The following is a 23,400-nucleotide window of genomic DNA, read 5'->3' as shown; positions in this document are numbered from 1 at the left end:
CCAGGCGTCATCAGGATTACATGACTAGGTCGAAAATGTTATTTCCACATCTTCTGGAACGATTGTTGGCCACACGTAGTACCTATTTACGAAAACAAGGAACTATCTTAGAAGTGAACCTTCACCCGCGTGTAGAATTTAGTTCATTTTCCAGGTTGAACCGCGTACAGTTTGCTGACGTTACCAATACATTGCAGTATTCTTTGTGAAGGCGACTGAAATACCCCTATTCGAAGCGAGGTAATTGGTCTCCCAGGCAGCAATCACTGCCTGAGACACTTCCTAAGTAACTCGAAGATCTTGAAAAACAATGATTTATGTTTATTGAAGTATACCAACAAATCACAAGAATTCTCCACTGTTCTGTTACATCCACAAAGGAGTGACTTATTTGAGAGTATATTGAATATTAGATCAGAACTATTTTCACTGCCTGGGAGACCAATTACCTCGCTTCGAGTAGGAGTATTTTAGTCGCCTTCACAAAGAATACTGCAATGTATTTGAAACGTCGGCAAACTCTACGTAATGTACAGTAAACAACAACACGGTTCAACCTGGAAAAATAACTAAATAAAACAAAGAACTAGTATGAACGTCATGTCAAAATTCTGGCAATCAAGACTTACCATTTTGAGTGGAATAGGTTTCGGAGGTATTGTGGCAACTGAAGTATCACTATACTAGCTATAAACAACCTTCTCCATGCCAAACACAGGTTCCGTCTTGCTAATCTACTCTACCGGTTGACTTGCTACCTTTTTCATGCCATTGACATGAGCGTTTACTGCGTTCTCCATGAAAAACTAAATTTCGATTTTTCTTTGACTTCTCATGTCAACGCATCGATTGTGAATCAATTAAAATAAACAAAGAAAAACGTGAGATCTCCTCAAAAAAACCCACCGAAGTAGAGGTTCACAATTGTCAAGTTTTGTAAGGCTCCTTTGTCGTTTCACAAAGTACAATCCGGTAACACCACTATATACAAGTACTCATCATACACTAAAGGCTAAGCCTTGTCTCCTCTCAGTTCTGCTGTACTTTTCACCTTCTTGTAGTTTTTACATCTTATGACGTTTCTCACATCCTCGAAGTATGTCTTTCTTGGTCTTCCTCTTCCATTCTTTCCTAGTATTTTACCTTCAAACACATTTACTAGGAACCCACTATGTCTCAGGATATGACTACAAGTTTTTCCAAATTCTTTATCAGTCTTCGTTGTTCATTGACTTCCTTTAGAACATCTCGTCCTCGTCATTTTCCTTCAAATCCACACTTCAGTTGCTTCCCATGAATCTCTCAGCTCTCACAAACGCAAACTAGTACACTCCAGACACAGCGTATTTGTTAAACGACTCCTTTTGATTTGACAGCCCCGTTTAGCAAGAGCTACTCTTCTTTTGATTTCCTTCGTGCATCTATTGTCCTCAGCGATAATGCTTCCTAAGTAACTCGAAGATCTTCAAGACAATGCTTTATGTTTGTTGAAGTATACCAACAAAACATAAGAATTCTCCAGTGTTGTGTTACGTCCTCAAGACAGTGACTTATTTGAGAGCATATTGAATATTAGATCAGAACTATTTTCAACTATTCTGCTATCTACTTTTGTTTTATGAATGGCCAATTAATTCTGAAAGTGTTTAAGACTGATGATGACCTACTATAAATAGGCCAAAAACTGTTTAAAATAAATTGAAGTACTAATTTTATATTGTATTGGTTAGTTGAATTACCTGGTTTATCTACAATAATTATAATATTGTCATCAATATCCAATATGAAAATTATAAACTTTCGGCTTCTCTGACTCAGATATCTTAATCTAAGGAAACAAAAAAGACATTGCAGGGTTCAATCCCCGCTGTAAAGGTTAATTTAACTCCTTCATCAGATAAAACATGAGCCTGTAGGGACATTTACCTGTCCACTATACATTTGTGCGCTACGACGCCGACAATGAACCTGGCGGCAAATCGGGCGGCGTCCTCACGAGAAGAGAAGCGTCTTGGAGGGAAAACCATTCCTGGGTTCGAGTTGACGGGCAGAGGAGCCGGATTGTTGAGATACATGTCGTGGAGCCACCAGTCGTAGGCCTGGAACAACAGAGACGTGTACTCATAAAAAACAATAAAATGAATAGAGAGCTATAATTCAAGCTCGATAACGAAAGGTCATACATTCGTATTTAAAACTGAGCAAAGTGAGTTGATATCAAGATCGCATCCAGAATGTGTTTTCTCTTTTGAAGTTCCCACATCCATTGTTCAACATTTGAACCACGGATGTCTTGGTGAGGAAACAGAGGCGTTATCACTAAGCTACAATCCACGTTACATTTCGAAATAGTGTAAGTCATAGCCGGTGGCTTACTCAGCAAAGGCTGCACATTACCTGGGCGAAACTACACTCTGCTTCTCTTGTGGAGTTGAATGCCCTCTTAAGAGGAAGTACAACTGTACAACCATCCTCTATTAACACTGATGGTGGTGGTGATAATTGTTTTAAGAGAAAGTACAACTGTACAACCATCCTCTTTTAACACTAACGTGATTATTGTCTTAAGAGGAAGTACAACTGTACAACCATCCTCTATTAACACTAATGGTGGTGGTGATAATTGTTTTAAGAGAAAGTACAACTGTACAACCATCCTCTTTTAACACTAACGGTGGTGGTGATAATTGTTTTAAGAGGAAGTACAACTGAGCAATCATCTTCTATTAACGCTAATTGTGGTGGTGATAATTTTCTTTTTGCTATTTGCTTTACGCCGCACCGACGCAGATAGGTCTTATGGCGATGATGGGATGGGAAAGGCCTAAGCATGGGAAGGAACGACCGTGGCCTTAATTAAGGTACAGCCCCAGCATTTGCCCGGTGTGAAAATGGGAACCATCTTCAGGGCTGCCGACAGTGGGGTTCGAACCCACTATCTCCCGGTTGCAAGCTCACAGCTGCGCACCCCTAACCGCAAGGCCAACTCGTCCGGTGATTATTGTTTTAAGAGGAAGTACTTTTGTGTGTGGATATATTGGCGTTAGGCCTCGGAAGACCATTACGCAGTAAGCATACATTTATGGTACATACATTTTGTGGTTTAAAAGAAAAAGTCATATCTTGTAATTTAATATTACAGTCTGAGAAATATTGGCAAATTACAGCGGATAATTGTGGAGTAAGGTTTGATAACAGGATGGCAACTGAAGTTGGCAGTGGGGTATTTAACTTCACCAAAGACGAGTACAGATGGCTCTCTTGTCGGGAGTACTTCTTGCAGGATAGTGTGATGTGGTTCAAGTCGGTTATTTCTCCAGGGTCTTCTGGGCAGTGTGGGTTGTCGAAGACCTTGATCCTGTGAAGATGACTCGGATAGCATCCATGCCCCAGACGCATTCTAATTAAAGATGAAAGGTGTCCGCGAGTTAGTTTCAAATTTCTTGAGCTATATTTGCGTTGGTATGGTGGGCTGAATTTTAGCATAACGCTTTCCTCTTGTAAGCTGTGACATTTTCCAGTACTCAGACCATTCCCTGTAGACCTGTTGTTTGATTATGGAGGAAGTACAATTGGACAACCATCCTTTATTTACACTACTCAGAGGGGAAAATTGAAGGACTGTGACACTTCGATAAATGAAGGGATAGAAAGAAAAACCCAAGAAGAGCGTGAATTTGAAAGACTTCCTAGGAGTGGCAAACTTACCGTCGGGATCGGTACAGAACGAGGACGGATGGGACAGATGAAAGTTAGAGCCAGTTACAAGTAAACTGACGCAATGCCTGGACTCAGCTAAGGAATCTCGTGATCGCCAATATATGCTCCCAATTCAAGAGCACCTGGGGGCCCTTTCAGTTGCCTCTTACGACAGGCGGGGGATACCGTGGGCGTTATTCTACCGCCCCCACCCACAGGGGGACAGGAGCTGATGAAGGTAGTATGAATGACGGTGAATCCATTCTCAGGACAGTCGATGGTTGGGCTCGAACCCACACTATCCCGAATGCAGAGCTTGGCTGCATAGCCACGCACGGCCACTCAGGTATTTCTTGCGGTAGCTGGAAACATAGGGGTTCGTCCTTGTTTTCGCCATCAGCCCTTTGTGAGGGCCACATGATTTTTGAGATAGAAATCTCAACCCAGCCTGTTTCAGCCTTCTGGGTGGGAACCTAGCACGAAGTTAGTCAGCTAATCAGATTCCAACTAACTAACTAACTAACTAACTAACTAACTAACTAACTAACTAACTAACTAACTAACTAACTAACTAACTAACTAACTAACTAACTAACTAACTAACTAACTAACTAACTAACTAACTAACTAACTAACTAACTAACTAACTAACTAACTAACTAACTAACTAACTAACTAACTAACTAACTAACTAACTAACTAACTAACTAACTAACTAACTAACTAACTAACTAACTAACTAACTAACTAACTAACTAACTAACTAACTAACTAACTAACTAACTAACTAACTAACTAACTAACTAACTAACTAACTAACTAACTAACTAACTAACTAACTAACTAACTAACTAACTAACTAACTAACTAACTAACTAACTAACTAACTAACTAACTAACTAACTAACTAACTAACTAACTAACTAACTAACTAACTAACTAACTAACTAACTAACTAACTAACTAACTAACTAACTAACTAACTAACTAACTAACTAACTAACTAACTAACTAACTAACTAACTAACTAACTAACTAACTAACTAACTAACTAACTAACTAACTAACTAACTAACTAACTAACTAACTAACTAACTAACTAACTAACTAACTAACTAACTAACTAACTAACTAACTAACTAACTAACTAACTAACTAACTAACTAACTAACTAACTAACTAACTAACTAACTAACTAACTAACTAACTAACTAACTAACTAACTAACTAACTAACTAACTAACTAACTAACTAACTAACTAACTAACTAACTAACTAACTAACTAACTAACTAACTAACTAACTAACTAACTAACTAACTAACTAACTAACTAACTAACTAACTAACTAACTAACTAACTAACTAACTAACTAACTAACTAACTAACTAACTAACTAACTAACTAACTAACTAACTAACTAACTAACTAACTAACTAACTAACTAACTAACTAACTAACTAACTAACTAACTAACTAACTAACTAACTAACTAACTAACTAACTAACTAACTAACTAACTAACTAACTAACTAACTAACTAACTAACTAACTAACTAACTAACTAACTAACTAACTAACTAACTAACTAACTAACTAACTAACTAACTAACTAACTAACTAACTAACTAACTAACTAACTAACTAACTAACTAACTAACTAACTAACTAACTAACTAACTAACTAACTAACTAACTAACTAACTAACTAACTAACTAACTAACTAACTAACTAACTAACTAACTAACTAACTAACTAACTAACTAACTAACTAACTAACTAACTAACTAACTAACTAACTAACTAACTAACTAACTAACTAACTAACTAACTAACTAACTAACTAACTAACTAACTAACTAACTAACTAACTAACTAACTAACTAACTAACTAACTAACTAACTAACTAACTAACTAACTAACTAACTAACTAACTAACTAACTAACTAACTAACTAACTAACTAACTAACTAACTAACTAACTAACTAACTAACTAACTAACTAACTAACTAACTAACTAACTAACTAACTAACTAACTAACTAACTAACTAACTAACTAACTAACTAACTAACTAACTAACTAACTAACTAACTAACTAACTAACTAACTAACTAACTAACTAACTAACTAACTAACTAACTAACTAACTAACTAACTAACTAACTAACTAACTAACTAACTAACTAACTAACTAACTAACTAACTAACTAACTAACTAACTAACTAACTAACTAACTAACTAACTAACTAACTAACTAACTAACTAACTAACTAACTAACTAACTAACTAACTAACTAACTAACTAACTAACTAACTAACTAACTAACTAACTAACTAACTAACTAACTAACTAACTAACTAACTAACTAACTAACTAACTAACTAACTAACTAACTAACTAACTAACTAACTAACTAACTAACTAACTAACTAACTAACTAACTAACTAACTAACTAACTAACTAACTAACTAACTAACTAACTAACTAACTAACTAACTAACTAACTAACTAACTAACTAACTAACTAACTAACTAACTAACTAACTAACTAACTAACTAACTAACTAACTAACTAACTAACTAACTAACTAACTAACTAACTAACTAACTAACTAACTAACTAACTAACTAACTAACTAACTAACTAACTAACTAACTAACTAACTAACTAACTAACTAACTAACTAACTAACTAACTAACTAACTAACTAACTAACTAACTAACTAACTAACTAACTAACTAACTAACTAACTAACTAACTAACTAACTAACTAACTAACTAACTAACTAACTAACTAACTAACTAACTAACTAACTAACTAACTAACTAACTAACTAACTAACTAACTAACTAACTAACTAACTAACTAACTAACTAACTAACTAACTAACTAACTAACTAACTAACTAACTAACTAACTAACTAACTAACTAACTAACTAACTAACTAACTAACTAACTAACTAACTAACTAACTAACTAACTAACTAACTAACTAACTAACTAACTAACTAACTAACTAACTAACTAACTAACTAACTAACTAACTTAGTACGCGTACATATACATCTTCATTGCAGACTTATGCCTTTCAGCGTTCAGTCTGCAAGCCTCTGTGAATATACTACCCGCCGCCACAATCCTCTTAACTACAGTAGTTCTGTCGCCTCGTTTAGTTCTACACCTCCTATATTTTAAATTTCTGACTCGTTGGCTGAATGTCAGCGTACTGGCCTTCGGTTCAGAGGGTCCCGGGTTCGATTCCCTACCGGGTCGGGGATTTTAACCTTCAATAGTTAATTCCAATGGCTCGGGGGCTGGGTGTTTGTGCTGTCCCCAACATCCCTGCAACTCACACACCACACATAACACTATCCTCCACGACAATAACACGCAGTTACCTACACATGGCAGATGCCGCCCACCCTCATCGGAGGGTCTGCCTTATAAGGACTACCTGGCCAGAAATAGCCACACGAAATTATTATATTATCTTTTAAATCGTTAGAAACTGAGTCTAACGTCTTGGTCTTACTCTTCTCCCCTTATCCTCCATGGCAGAGTCCATTATTCTCTCAGGTAAGCTATCGTCCTCCATTCCCCTCGCCTCAGTGTTCTCCCTAGGCCCTTTTTAATGGGCGCACCGTTCTGCCATTTTTACACACCGCCCGGCTGACAAAACCTAAGTATGTGCTAGTTACATAATATTAATACGTATCAGAATCATTAGATGCTCCAAATTAAAATTCAAATACTGTAAAACTGTTTATTCAAATGATAAATCCTCATTATTGTCAGCATAATTTAATCAATTACATAGGATTTTAAATATTTAGCTTGACTATCGCGTAGTGTTGTGCGCGGTGCCTGAATTAATGTGGAATGGCACGCGAGCACTCGATTCCGCGGGACTTCACAAACCCATTGGCACTCCACAGAAATGGAGTGGTAAACGCCGGTGTTACATGATAATGAACGAGCAGTTGAACACTGGAAGTTGAAAATAATCTGTTATGTCTTGTTCGTGATAATAGTACTAAAATAGTTCAATTTTGCAGTTAATGTTTACCCCTCTGCTATTATTGTTGATGCCCTGAGGGGAATAAATTGAAATTTTATCATATTTTTACGTAGTACTCCCCGCCCGGCTACTCACATTGCTGCCACCCGGCTGACGAAAATTTCTGAGGAGAACACTGCACACGATCCGACCACTGAAGCTGGTTTATATGTACAATCGAGTTCATTCCTAACTTAGCCTTTATCTCCTCATTGAAGGTTCCCTCCCGCCATTGTTTTCACCTGTTTGTACCACCAATCACTCTCGCTATAGTTTCATGTCTGTTACTTCTAACTTATAAGATACCCTAAGTCCACCCAGCTTTCATTCCCGTAAAGCAAAGATAGAAAGTAAAGATAGTTTCGTCCGGGAGCTGACTTCCTTCTTACAGAATACTGTTGATCGCAACTGCGAGCTCACTGCATTAGCTTTAATGCACCTTGAATCATTCTCACTTATTATACTACCGTCCTGAGACAACACAAACCTAAATACTTGAAATTATCTACGTGCTCCAGCTTTGTATCACCAGTCTGAACATTCACTTCTCTTAGGTTTCTTACCTGCTGACATCACTTGAGTCTTGGACACGCTAATTTTCCTATCATACTCATTGCACCTATTTTCAAGTTCCAAGATATATATATATATATATATTTTGCTAGTGGCTTTACGTCACACCGACACAGATAGGTCTTATGGCGATGGTGGGATAGGAAAGGCCTAGGAGTTGGAAGGAAGCGGCCGTGACCTTAATTAAGGTACAGGTGTGAAAATAGGAAACCACGGAAAACCATCTTCAGGGCTGCCGACAGTAGGATTCCAACCCCACTATCTCCTATCACTCGCGCGCCCCTAACTTCACGACCAACTCGCCCGGTCTCCAAGATATTAGACTGCAGGCTTTCGGCACAATCTACCATCAAGACCAAGCTGTCAGCATAGGCCAGACTGCTTACTATATTTCCATCTAACTGAATCCCTCCCAACCACTTTCTCCCTGTCGGGTGGGAACGGTAGAATAACACCCACAGTAAGCCCTACCTGTCGTAAGAGGCGATTAAAAGGGGCCCCATGGGCTCCGAACTCTGGAGCGTGGGTTGGCGACTACGGGACACCTTGCTTCCACTTACTGTATTTATGCCAGGCGCCTCACTTTCATCTAACCTGTCCGACCTCCCTTGGTCAACTCGTGTTTTCTGACCCCGACGGTATTAGAGCATTCGAGGCCTGGGGAGTCTCATTTTCATGCCCTTCGTGGCCCATGTCATTCTTTGGCCGATACCTTCATTTTTCTGACCTCTTCCATTTTTTCTTTCTGATTAGTGTTAATAGACGACGCTTGCCTAGTTGTACTTCCTCTTAAAACCATAATCACCACCACTCTCGGTCACTTTACACCTTTCAGTATAAACTATGAATAAATAAGTACAATTCATAATGATTTAAAGTTTTATGCGGCCTAATTTCTTGGAGTTGGCGCTTTGTATGGAGTTAGCCGAGTTTTACAGCCGGATGCCCTTCTTGCCGCCGGCCTTGTGTTCGGCGATGTATTTCTGAAGCGACTGGCAGTGTGCTGTTTGTAAATGAAGATACGATGGCCAATACTCAATCTCCGAGCTAAAGAAATTAAACGGACTGGAGTCGGAATGGAACCTGGGATCCTGGGAAGCCGAGGAGCCAGGTAGAGCGCTATCTTGACTTATTCAAGGAGAGATACGGAACGATAAATCTCGTCCCGGCTGACCCACTTCACAGTGACCCCCGTCGTCAAGATCGATCCTCGTAGGCAAAGGGTTGCTATTGGCTGCGGGGGTGAGTATGCGCGGTGGATCCGACACCCTTCATTGGACAGCCATCAACCCCCTCCCAAGAGCAGTGCACCCGTCGGCACTCACAACAGCTGACGTGGGCACTGGAGAAGAAGAATGCGTGCTGGGAGGGAGTTCGACTCTGCGAGGTTAGTACAAGAAAAACAGGGAATAAAGAATACGACGGTGCATCAGATATGAGTGAGATTTTTTGTAATAAAGAATCCTTCATTAGATTAAAAGCACCTGGACGTATGTTTTAAGCCCGATCTTTGTACGTTCATATGTTAGAAACTATGTGGTCGAAGATTAGCAAACATTCTTAACAAAATACACGTGTATTACCAAGAATCTTGTCTCTCCAAGTTCACCGAAAGGAATGTACATAGTAACGAATCACATTTTAAAACTCAAATTTCTGGAAAACCTTCAGGCACCTCAGGAGTCATAGTTAGGACCTACATTGTTATGTAATTACATACTCTATTCCTTTATTTGTAGACAAATGAAAATGTCGATGAATTATGATTCTGATAAAGTTATACCTGTGTTTCGTTTTACATATTTTTACATATTCTTAGTAAGGTTACATATTTTTACACATTATCTGAAGAACGTAACATTTTGTACATATCTAAGTAATTATTCAAAAAAATTGAAAATTGTGTCAGCTCGTTTAATTTTCGGACTATACTAAACTAATTGTTGTATTTCATCTGACTTCCTGAGATGTTGAACGGTCCTTCTCAGCCTTCAAGCAAAAAAACATCGCAGTGGAAAAGTACTTGGTGACAAACTGAGCACTGAGCATAACGATAAAAACTGTTACCGTTCTATTTGTGTTCAAGGACTTTACTTAGTAACATTTATTTGTTTCATTTTCAAACACGAGGGCAACAGGAAATTACCTACAATTATACATTCCATAGTACACTACGCCATTTACAGTGCATAACATTGCTTTCAAATATTTGAAGTATTTTGATTATGCCCTTAAATCGATTATAAGAGAGAGAGAGAGAGAGAGAGAGAGAGAGAGAGAGAGAGAATCCACAAGGAAGAGCTGCCCTAGAACAAGGGGTATCGTACGATAACATAATCAAATTGATAATAATATTCACACCATTTATGTTAGCTTAAAATGAGCTTACATATTCTTTTAATTTTGAAATTCCCCTGTTATACAACTATCACCGATCAGGATATCTATTTTTTTTTACATATACCGTACAAATGGTTATTTAACATTGACAATGAATTACGTAAAACATTTAAACAAATATCTTTATGCTCGACGATGCCGAAATCTGAATATTATATGCCAGAAAATTGAATCTTAATGAGGCTCAGTATAGTTCGAGTTTCATTATAATACAGGTTCTCCACCAATCAGAGTTCAGATTTTCATTATGATATAACTGTTTGACCAATTAGCATCGTACCTGCGCTCAACGCACTAGCTTCGTACTTGTTTACAGAATCAAACATGTCGGACACACATATTAATATCAACGCACCTTATACTTCCACTATTCCACAACCACACGGCACATTCCCACAAATTCACTTCACCAACTGTACAATAAACAATTTGTATTAGAAATAAAGCTAGGTTATGATAAACTTCTACCAAAGCTTTGAAAACATATGGCATTGGCAAGGTCTCTGATCCACTCACGGGAAATCAATAACCTAGAGTATGCGCTCTGTTCAGTAAACTCAACTGTTAAGCAACATCTCGACAGAAATTTATGAATATTTAAAAAATAGAGTTATAATTATACCGTAGAGCATAAACAGTCGTATGGTACAAGCTTATAATGGCAATAATTGAATCGTTTATTTCAGAAACCACCTAAGTGACACTTTTATCAAAATTGATTTTTTGGCGGGATTGTACTAATCGGAGATACATACATTGTTTTTAGAAGAAACAACACATGTTCCATATAAGCAAAGCTGTTAGGCAGCTGTGTAAATAATGTGTTTATTTCAGAAAGAACCTAAGCTCCGTCGCTTAGGTTCTTTCTGCGGTAAATTCATTCCTCCACTCATGACGGTTGGTGGCCGTGTTAGGATAACCTGTTTTGTGACTCACACAGAACCACACAGTTGTGCGTTTCTTATTGAATCTCTGTGACAGAGGACAGTTTGAGACGATTACGCATAACTACCCTGTCCGTGGGCACACTTTTTCGCCTTGTGACAGGGATTTTGGGAGTATTAAACGACTTGTGGAATCATTAATGAACAAGAGGAGTGTGTATGCGAGGATCTTCAAAAGGCAGAAGTATTCAGTCAGCACTATGTAAAGATTGTTCGTTACAAGGATAATGTCCAGATAGGGGAGGTGAGTAATACTAAATAAGTATTAAAATTTATCTATGATAATAATGACATTTACAGTAAGATACAAAAGTTGAAAACTAGAAAAGCAGCTGGAATTGATAAGATTTCCGGGGGTATACTAAAGGCAATGGATTGGGATATAGTACCATATCTGAAATACTTATTTGATTACTGTTTGGTTGAAGCTATACCAAATGAACGGTGAGTTGCTATAGTAGCCCCTGTGTATAAAGAAAAGGGTGATAGGCATAAAGCTGAAAATTACAGGCCAGTCAGTTTGACATGCATTGCATGTAAGCTTTGGGAAATCATTCTTTCTTATTATATTAGACATGTTTGCGAAATTAATAACTGGTTTGACATAAGGCAGTTTGGGTTTAGGAAAGGTTATTCCACTGAAGCTCAGCTTGTAGGATTTCAGCAAGATATAGCAGATATCCTGGATTCAGGAGGCCAAATGGACTGTATTGCGATTGACCTATCTAAGGCATTTGATAGTGTAGATCATGGAAGACTACTGGCAAAAATGAGTGCTATTGGACTAGAAAAAAGAGTGACTGAATGGGTGGCTATATTTCTAGAAAATAGAACTCAGAGAATTAGAGGATTCGAGATCTGTCTTTTGAAGTGAGCGGATCTACTGTACGTGTGTGATTGGTGAGTGCACAGAGTGGTATCTGTTTTGACGGGCGAGAGTGTTGTGTTGCGGGTTGCCTGCTTGATAGTCACCCCGCGCTGCTATTGGTTATCTGGTACGACCGAGCGACCCAACCATGGACATGGCTGGTCCTCCACCTGGTGGCGGGGATACCAAGAGGACACGGGCCCCGGCTTCGATGACGACCCCTGCTATGGACAAGGACAACGGTTCGGTAAAGTTGACGGGGGTAGCTGGTCCATCAACCAGCTCCTCCACGATTACTCTATTGCCTGAGGGCACTACCTTACAAGACCAGGCTAGATTATTGGCAACCTTTGCTGCTGCCAAAGCTGCAGATGAAAGTCAGTGGACAACGGCTCGGAGGGTGAAGTGCAAGTATAAAGCCCGCTATGTATTGAAGAAACGGACTGCTAACGGACAAACTCTTATATATAACAAAGATTTAAATTCTTACGCGCCTCTTTCGGTTCTGCCCACCAGTGGTAGCAACGGGCCAGAGGCACTAGTGCCTGCCCAGTCGCCTGCTCCCCGGACGGCGACTGAGGCCGCCCCCTCGACCAGCGCCTCCCGTTCGGTGACACTACCGTCTGTGTGTGACGGGAATGGGACTGCCACGCCAACCGCTCTTGGTGGAGAGGTTGAGCATTTGGATATCACCACCCCCCTCCCCCTGCCAAGAAAAAGTCGCTGCAGCCGGTAGTTGTCTTTGACAAGACTGACTATCAGCAGCATTTCCGATATTTGAAACAGCGGTGCATTGGCGACCTTCGGGTCATCAACACAAGGGAAGCCCTCAAATATCACGTCGACGAGGAACAGGACTACCAACTGTTGGTAAAATATTTCGATACAGCCAATGCTAACTTCTATACCCACCAGCTGCCCTCTCAGCGGCTGCTGAAAGTTATCATAGGGAATATCGTAACAACAGTTGGTATTGAATGGGTCAGGGAAGAGCTGATTGCGCTAGGATACCAACGCAAGGATATTTACCAGTATACGAGGAGGGATGCCATCACTAAAAAGGATATCCCTCTTAGCGTAATCAGTGTGACGCTTCCAAACGAGGAATTTTGTAAAACGATCTACTCTGTTCACTACTTGTGTGGGTCCAGGGTAAAAATTGAGGCATACCGAGGCGGGGAAGGACCTTCCCAATGTTTCAAGTGCCAGAGACTAGGGCACACTGCCAACTATTGCAAGATGCCCTTGAGATGTGTTAAGTGCGGAGAGAACCACTTGGCTGCGGCCTGCCCGCTCACACCGGAGGCTCCCGCCAAGTGCGTGAATTGTAAGGGGGGACATCCAGCTTCGTGGAGAGGGTGCCAAGTCTTTCGGGAGGTGTTATTAAACAGAAAACCGCGGTGCAACTCAAAGCCCAGAAGAAGAGTGCACTGCCACCCTCGAAACCTGTCACCGAGGGGGTCTCGTTCGCGAGCCTCTTCGGTGGCGCTGCTGCCCCCTCACCAGCTCCCACTCCCTCCCCTTGTAGTACCAGAAACTCCTTCCCCGACCTCGGTGGTTTAGCAGACACCGTTGCTTTGCTACGAAAAATCAACTTTTCCAGACTCATCCCTCTCCTGAGGGAGACTCTGACTAAATTGAGCTCGTGCACTAGCACATTCGACAAAATCATGGTGCTGATTGATGCCGCTGGTGCTTGGAATTGTCGAAGTGTTATCGGTGAGAGTTTGAGGCTTTTATCTCTGACCATAACCTAGACATCATGCTACTGGGTGAGACGTTTCTAAAAGAGCATATGCGTTTCAAAATTAAAAATATGGTAGTCTACCGGAAAGACAGAGTCGGGATGCAGGGTGAGGGTGTGGTTTTGCTGGTTAAGTCTAGCCTTAACCATCACGTCCTCGATCCCCTCCCCCAATCCGTATTAGAATCCCTCGGGATTGAAATCCGACATCGGGACTACCATTATCGTATTTTCACAGCATATCTGTCACCAAATGCATCTGGTGGAACTAAATGCTCTTTTGGAGAACCCTGGCCACGTAGCCACTATAGTGGCTGGTGACCTCAACTGCAAGCATCAAGACTGGAACTCTAGGGTTGCCAATCCTAGGGGGAGAATATTAGTGCTTACATGAGAGACAGTGACGTCAAGGTGTGTGCTCCCACAGAGCCCACAATATACCCGGCTAATGGGTTACCTGACGTCATCGATGTGACAGTATCTAACTATTATAACAGAACAATTGATTTTGTTGTTCCCTATGAGTTGAATTCTGATCACAATCCCATTGTTTTCAATCTTGTCTGGGAGCGACTGGAGGAGCCAACTCAGGAAACATGTGGATAGAAATTTTAAACCTTCCGAAATGCGCATCCGGGATGATGTTGACAGGGTTGTTGCGCATCTTACTCGTAAGATTCTCAACGCAAGGAAACACATCCAGGAAGTTGCCCGAAATTCTCATTCGGCCCGCGGTCCACAAGTTGAGGAGGGTCTTCCAGATCTCCTCAAGGATTTGATCAAGATTAAAAATCAATATCGGAAGAGATGACAAGGCAGAATACCAGGAACTTGCCCGTGTCGTCCGCCAACGTCGCACTCTCACAGAAAACGACTCAGACCGCGAGTTTTGGAGGGTTACTCGTAGTCTGACTCGAACACGAGAGCCCCGTCTTGCACTTCATGGCCAACGGGGTCTCGTTTTCTCCCCTCTGGAGAAAGCTGAAGCTTTCGCTGACTCAATTGAGAGTCAGTGTGTAGTACACTACACCCGCTACGATGACGACCGTACAGACCGAGAGATTGAACGAAAAGCTTCAGCTTTCAGGTGTAGTAGGACGCCAAGAGACACTGTGACTGACATGATACCTGCGGAGGTCCGCATGTGTATTAAAGGACTTAATGAAAATAAATCTTCCGGGGCTGATAGGGTCGCCGTTAAAGAAATCACGTCCCTCCCCTACAGGGCTGTGGTATTTTTAGCTGCCCTCTTTACGGCCTGCCTTTCCCTGGGTTACTATCCAACGGCCTGGAAGACGGCAAATATCTGCCTGATTCCTAAGCCGTGGAAAGACAGACTTTTTCCTCAGAATTACCGCCTTATCAGACTTCTCTCCCACTTGTCAAAAATTTTCGAGAGACTTATTCTCAATCGCCTCAATAGTTACCTTGTATCCAGTAGGATATTGAGACCGGAGCAGTTTGGTTTCCGGGCCAAACGCTCAGCTCCATTGGCGGTAATGCGCCTGGTCCAATATGCTAAGAGATCGTTCGTATTACGGCGTAGCGTGCCAGCTGCCTTTTTTGATGTCGATAATGCTTTGGATACCGTCTGGCACGATAATCTAATCGTGAAACTGGGGGATTTATACAAAGTACCCCTTTACCTTGTCAAAATTATTCAGTCTTATCTTCGTGATCGACAATTTTTTGTCATCTGCGATGGTGAGAACTCCATCCCTCGGCGCTTATTGGCAGGAGTGCCACAGGGAGGAGCACTGTCGCCAACCTTGTACGCCCTATTTGTGAACGATTTCCCCAAGGTAGCAGCAATATAAATTCAGCAATACGCTGATTACATTGCAGTTTATACTACTCAGCGAAGATATTGTGATGCCACAGCGAAAATGCAAGCATGGATCAAACAATTTCTATCCTGGTGTACCAAGAATAAGGTCAAAATTAACCCGGACAAAACCCAGGCGATCCTCTTTTCGAAGCGGCGACCGAGGTTTTGTCATCTTAAAATCCGGCGCACCGAGCTGCAATGGTTGGGCCGTGTCAAGTACCTTGGTATGATCCTGGACAAAGCACTAACCTAGAGATGGAATGTGGACCAGGCATTACAGCGAACTAGCACCAGAACAGTAGCATTACGCCCTCTGCTGCTGAATAGGCATCTCGGCGAATGCATCAAGAGGTCTTTATACCTTGCGTGCATTCGCCCCATCTTTCTCTACGGCTGTGAGGCCTGGTGCTACATGGCCAAGACGCACATTCGGCAACTCCAAGTGTTCCAGAACAAGGTGCTGCGGCGCATGACCGGTTCACCATGGTACCCCTCTAATTTAAAGATTCGTCAGAATCTCCCAATACCAACTATCCAGCAGCAGATTTTCAAACAAGTTAGGATGACAAGATCTCTGATCACCCTGGCGCAATCGAATGATGAGGGTATTTCTTTGCTTAAATGGGTCATCAGGACCAAGAAGCCAACAACACGTTACCGAATCCGCGGCCCTTGCCTCCTGTATTCCAAATTGTAGTTTCGGCCTTCTCCAAATTTGATAACATTTTTGGTAATCACTAAAAGGTACAAAATTCTGTTTCTATAAGGCTGACCCACTTCCTAGTTAAAATCATATTATGGCCCAGCGATGAGGGGGTTTCAATTCTGCCCTACCCTCCCCGGTAGGAACGAGTGATTTTTCCCCCACCAGTGTAGGTAACTCGCGACTTTTTTCTGACTCATCAGGTAACCACGGAAACAGATGAGTAAGAGGGCATTTTTTCGCCCCGGGACTCCCATATACTTGAGCTCACTAGAAGAAAAAAAGAGAGAGTAGGCGAAGCTTTATCTGACCCTGTAATAATTAAGAGGGGAATTCCTCAAGGCAGTATTATTGGACGTTTATGTTTTCTTATATATATATCAATGATATGTGAAAAGAAGTGGAATAAGACATAAGGCTGTTTGCAGATGATGTTATTCTGTACAGAGTAATAAATAAGCTACGAGATTGTGAGCGGCTGCAGGGTGACCTCGATAGTGTTGTGAGATGGACGGTGGGCAATGGTATGATGATAAACGGGGTTAAAAGTCAGGTTGTGAGTTTCACAAATAGCAAAAGTCTTCTCAGTTTCAATTACTGCGTTGATGGGGGTTAAAGTTCCTTTTGGGGATCATTGTAAGTACCTAGGTCTTAATATAAGAAAAGACCTTAATTGGGGTAATCACATAAATATGATTGTTAATAAAGGGCTGCCTTTGCTGGCAGGATGTAGTGTTTACAGTGCAGTATGTCTCCTGGTATGGGCTACAATAAATTTGTTTCTTTCATTGACCTGTCTCAGTCTCATCCTTGGGTTTGACAATATGAAAGTGACCGAGGTATGAGCGATGCCAGTAATGCCATTCCTTATGCAGCCAGTCCTTGTTATGAATGGTGTGAAAATATCGCTCATAGGGTCGGTTGGTGCATGCATTTCAGTGGCTTGGCAGACTGATATGCAATAGCAACTTCTGGCTCAGCGAGGAAAGCAACGGGAAACTACCTCACTCCTCAATTCCCTAGTATGCCTCTTCAGTGACACCTAGGTTATCTATGATAGCTGTTGGTGGAGCTGTAGAGGATTAAACCAGCCTTCGGGCTGAATACCCAACATACATACATTCATAATAAAGGGTACAGATCTCTGCACATGGTTATGGGGGTATTTAGAGGTTGTAGTAAGGATGTAAAGGAGAGGGCATCTAGTCTCTGGTAAGACCCCAACTAGAGTATGGTTCCAGTGTATGGGACCCTCACCAGGATTACTTGATTCAAGAACTAGAAAAAATCCAAAGAAAAGCAGCTCGATTTATTCTGGGTGATTTCCGACAAAAGAGTAGTGTTACAAAAATGTTGCAAAGTTTGGGCTGGGAAGACTTGGGAGAAAGGAGACGAGCTGCTCGATTAAGTGGTATATTCCGAGCTGTCAGTGGAGAGATGGCGTGGGAGGACATCAGTGGACGAATAAGTTTGAGTGGTGTCTTTAAAAGTAGAAAAAAGTACAATATGAAGATAAAGTTGGAATTCAAGAGGACAAATTGGGGCAAATATTCGTTTATAGGAAGGGGAGTTAGGGATTGGAATAAATTACCAAGGGAAATGTTCAATAATTTTCCAATTTCTTTGCGATCATTTAGGAAAAGGCTAGGAAAACAACAGATAGGGAATCTGCCACCTGGGCGACTGCCCTAAATGTAGATCAGTAGTGATTCATTAATTGATTGATTGACTTGTTATTAATCGACTCTTGAGGAAGGTGTTTAGAATTTATGCTCTAGATGAGTATGCTGAGCTCTTGTTAAAGTCAAGTGTGTCTGGACGTTTTACCGTTTATCATCTTACCTCGGACGATGTCTTAAGTTTTAAACATTGGTGGCCTATATCGTACAAGAAAATAAACTCTAATGAAACATCAGGCAGGGAAGTACCAAGAGAACGTAAGGAGCCATTCAAGGTTTCTAGTTAAAAACAGTTTCTGTACTATAAAGATACTCCAAGACAAGTTGTGGCAAAGGCGTTTATTGGAGGATTTTAGCTACTTTCGCTCTACTGAAAACTGACAGCCCACCTCAGCTGCCTTCTGAAGGAAGGATTATCCTTTGGGAAAGGTAAGTTGATTACAATAATATTATTAAAGGGATATACAATTATTGAGCAAGTAAAAACATTTTGTATCCTATAATTACTTTATAAACTTTTACAGGGTTCTGCACAAAGCAATTTTTGATTTTAGGTTCCAATCAACAAAAAGAAAGTAGAAGACTTGAAAAAATTAATGGACTACACCGTTGGTTGTGAAGACTTTTATGAGAGCATCGTTCAATGGTCAACAACCGAGAGAGAACCTGCTGAGGATATGCCAGAGGCTGAATAAAGCCAGAAAGGTTTTACTGTTCTAATTTTTATTTTGTGGTTCATTAACTGATGTCTGTTAAATTTTGATGAATATAACGGTGTTATTTACGTAATCTTTCATCTTAAAACTTGCATAGATTAATCAATTAGCTGTTTTATTTAATAATCGCTACAAAAATTAACAGGAAAAGTTGTTTATTTCAGAAACAACCTATGTGTAATGTTAAAAAAAAGTTTATGGCATTTAAAACTTATTTCATCTTTACTACACTTGTCTAGCACATTAAAGTTTAATTTAAAACTTATTTCATCTTTACTACACTTGTCTAGCACATTAAAGTTTAATTTAAAACATTTAGAAGGAGATCAGACTTCATCTTATACTCCCACAGAGTTTTTCATTTTTCCAACAGTTTGAAAAAGTGCACTTAGGTGGTTTCTGTAATTAGCGATTCAATTAAGACCCGACTATGTATCATTTCCATGTACTATTTAAAAACGAAACAGGAATACCAAAAAGAAGGAAGAAATTAACCGAATATTTTGTGACAGATCGTCGTTCACCTCCCAGCAACTGGCGGGTATGTGATACTTTTCTTCAAAGTACTTACAACAGGGCTCGGAGTGTCTCTTCTTTTAAGAATAAACTTCTTTGTCCTGTGAACAATTACTCTTATTGTTGGATCAATAACAACGCCGATTTTTCTCTTCCTGCTCATCGCGACTGCATTCATCACTAGAAATACAGTGCACTTCTTCAAAGACTTCAAATCTAAACAGCAGGGAGTATTAAAACAATGTTACTGTCTCCTATCCTAAGTCATAATAAAAGGAATTTACGACAATGTTTGTAAATTTTGTGCGTTAATACTATTCCATATTTAATTATATATTTTACTGATATTCACTACGTTTAAGTACATATTTCGCAGTTTGATTACACAAAAACCAGGGCCCTTATCGTAATCAATAACAAATAATTTATTGCGATCGAATGACAGTATATCATATTCCTTTTAGAATTCGACCTACAGCATATTTTCTAGTATTGAGCAGTCATGTTCCTCTATTGACCTGGTTCGGTTTGGGCACGTGGTTATGTGGTAAGTTCCGCATGTACTGTTACATAGTTCGCACACGCAGGGTCATGAAATACATTTCGGGAGCAAATCCTATGTTGGATACCATGAACTGCAAACCTGGTCTCACGACTTGCGTCATTTCACAGAGTAGCTGAGTCCAGCATCGCATTTGTTGTATATAATTCCATCGGTATGCCCCGCTTTTAATTCTGTAGATCTCGGAGCAGCTTGTTGTAACGTTCTGTGGTCGGCAGTAGTAGAGTTATCCGTAGATCCTCTATTAGGAAGGTTTATATTGCAAAGTCGTATACCAGTCTGGATTTGGTTGTCCTCGACACACCGAGGACTCTTTTTGAGAAATCTGGATTTTGTCCTTTCTATCTGTTCCAATCGCCTGCAGTTAAAATATTTCCATATTAGCTCAAGTCCTTACGTCAGAAGGGGCAGTACTTTCGTTTGAAAAAGTGCCATTGTTATTCCAAGCGATACGAGATTTAGATGCCCAGTGTCCTTTATAGCTTTTATCGCGGCCGCTGTGTAGTCTAGAGCTCCTTCCTGTAACCTGTAGGGTAATGTTTAGGTATTTGAACTTGCAGACTATTTTCAGTTCCCTGCCGTTGCAGGTCACTTGGTCTAAAGCTCGTGGCCTTCCACCGTTTCGAAAATATAAATTATAGTCATAATTAATGATGTGCCGTTGGAATGCAAAGAAACCATTTAAAAATGCTAGTGTCTACAAGTTCTGACCACCAATGACGAGGAAAGCAAGATAGAGGCAAACAGCAAGATTGGATCGTGTAAGGAACGCAGGTACAAGAGAAAGCAACAATCTCAGTGAAAGAATAGAACAGTTAGGTTGATCGAGACACTTGGAGGTAACAGAAGAAAGGAGAATACCAATACAAGTATTTCAAATTTTCGCTCCCGAATTCTTTTCAGCCTTATGCATGCCACAGACCAGATTTTTCTGGAAATTGGATAAAAACACTTTGTATTCATTTAGCTACAAAAAAATCATGGGACGACAACATTAACAATTGTATTTCCTCTTGGCTCTTTTACCAAAACTTTGGCATGATAAATGTCAGTAGTATAATTGGATGGTTCGGCGGCCACCGCCACCTCCGGCTCCCAGTGGCCACCTCCACCTCAGCCAGTGGCCTCTTCCAGTACTGCCAACTTAACATAACTAGCGCGACAGTACTGCCAACTTAACCTAACTAGCGCGAAATTTGAATTTGTAAACAAAGCCACGTGCTTTTTGACAGCTGTCATCGACAACAACGCATCGCTAACCTCAGTACTGCCATCTTGACGGGCCTAAACCTCAGTAGTGCCAACTTAACCTAACTAGCTCGAGATAAACAAAGCCACGTGCTTTTTGACAACCACGTGCTTTTTGACAGATTTGTAAACAAAGCCACGTGCTTTTTGACAGACAACAACGCATCGCAAACCTCAGTACTGCCATCATGACGGGCCTAAACCTCAGTAGTGCCAACTTAACCTAACTAGCATGAGGTAAACAAAGCCACGTGTTTTTTGACAGCCACGTGCTTTTTGACAGATTTGTAAACAAAGCCACGTGCTTTTTGACAGACAACAACGCATCGCTAACCTCAGTACTGCCATCTTGACGGGAATAAACCTCGGTGGTACCAACTTAACCTAACTAGCGCGAGGTAAACAAAGCCACGTGCTTTTTGACAGCCACGTGTTTTTTGACAGCTGTCATCCGCCATCTTTGAGCACCGCGCTGCCCTCTTTCGTCACCTGTCATCGGCAGTGCCGCCATCTTGACGGGTCTAAACCTTAGTGCTACCAACTTAACCTAACTAGCGCGAGGTAAACAAAGCCACGTGTTTTTTGACAGCCGTCATCCGCCATCTTTAATCCATAGAGCACAGTGCTGCCCTCTTTAGCTACTTACCTTTGAAATGTGGTGGCGGATAATTTGAAAAATGCTTTTTGACAGCAGCCATATTGCATCGCAAACCTCAGTGCTGCCCTCTTTAGCTAGATACCTGTGGTAGCAGACAATTCCACGTGACAGCAGCCATCTTTAATCAAGAGAGCACCGTGCTGCCCTCTATGTGGTGGCGGCAAATTGAAAAATTCCACGTGCTCTTGTTTGGAAACAAACTCACGTGCTTTTTTGACAGCTACCATCCACCATCTTTAATCAACAGAGCACAGTGCTGTACTCTTTAGCTAGATACCTTTGAAATGTGGTGGCGGCAATTTGAAAAATTCTATGTGCTCTTGTTGGGGGACAAAGCTACGTGCTTTTTTTGACAGCTGTCATCCGCCATCTTTAATCAATAGAGCACTGTGCTGCTATCATGCGGGCAATTTCGTTAGCTGTCATCCGCCATCTTTAATCCAGAGAGAACAGTGCTGCCCTCTATGTGGTGGCGGCAAATTGAAAAATTCCACGTGCTCTTGTTTGAAAACATACTCACGTGCTTTTTTGACAGCTGTCATCCGCCATCTTTAATCCAGAGAGAACAGTGCTGCCCTCTATGTGGTGGCGGCAAATTGAAAAATTCCACGTGCTCTTGTTTGAAAACATACTCACGTGCTTTTTTGACAGCTGTCATCCGCCATCTTTAATCCAGAGAGAACAGTGCTGCACTCTATGTGGTGGCGGTAAATTCCATGTGCTTTACAAACCTATGTGCTTTTCTGACAGCTGTCATCCGCCATCTTTAATCTAGAGAGAACAGTGCTGCACTCTATGTGGTGGCGGCAAATTCCACGTGCTTTACAAACCTATGCGCTTTTCTGTCATCCACCATCTTTAATCTAGAGAGAACAGTGCTGCACTCTATGCGGTGGCGGCAAATTCTACGTGCTTTACAAACCTATGCGCTTTTCTGTCATCCGCCATCTTTAATCTAGAGAGAACAGTGCTGCACTCTATGTGGTGGCGGCAAATTCTACGTGCTCTTATTTGGAAACAAATTCTACTCGCTCTTCAGCTGTCATCTACCATCTTTAATCAAGAGAGCACCGTGCTGCCCTCTTTGTGGTGGCGGATAATTTGAAAAAATTCTTTTCGACAAGCAGCCATCTTTAATCCAGAGAGAACAGTGCTGCCCTCTTTAGCTACTTACCTTTGAGGCGGTTAATTTGA

General features: G+C 40.8%; 1 protein-coding gene across 1 annotated transcript in view; it reads right to left on the bottom strand.

The window, feature by feature from the left end:
* Nucleotides 1–23,400, bottom strand: part of ChAT (Choline acetyltransferase) — a 202,629-nt gene that overhangs the window by 114,037 nt on the left and 65,192 nt on the right. The window contains exon 2 of the mRNA XM_067154273.2: nucleotides 1,927–2,099. Coding sequence (XP_067010374.2) covers nucleotides 1,927–2,075 — 149 coding nt within the window. The 5' untranslated portion in view covers nucleotides 2,076–2,099. The remainder of the gene's footprint in view (nucleotides 1–1,926; nucleotides 2,100–23,400) is intronic.

This window comes from Anabrus simplex, chromosome 10 (assembly GCF_040414725.1).
Source record: "Anabrus simplex isolate iqAnaSimp1 chromosome 10, ASM4041472v1, whole genome shotgun sequence".
Taxonomy (NCBI): Eukaryota; Metazoa; Arthropoda; class Insecta; order Orthoptera; family Tettigoniidae; genus Anabrus; species Anabrus simplex.
The sequence above is the reverse complement of the archived record's forward strand: the minus strand, read 5'-3'. Positions and strand labels throughout refer to the sequence as shown.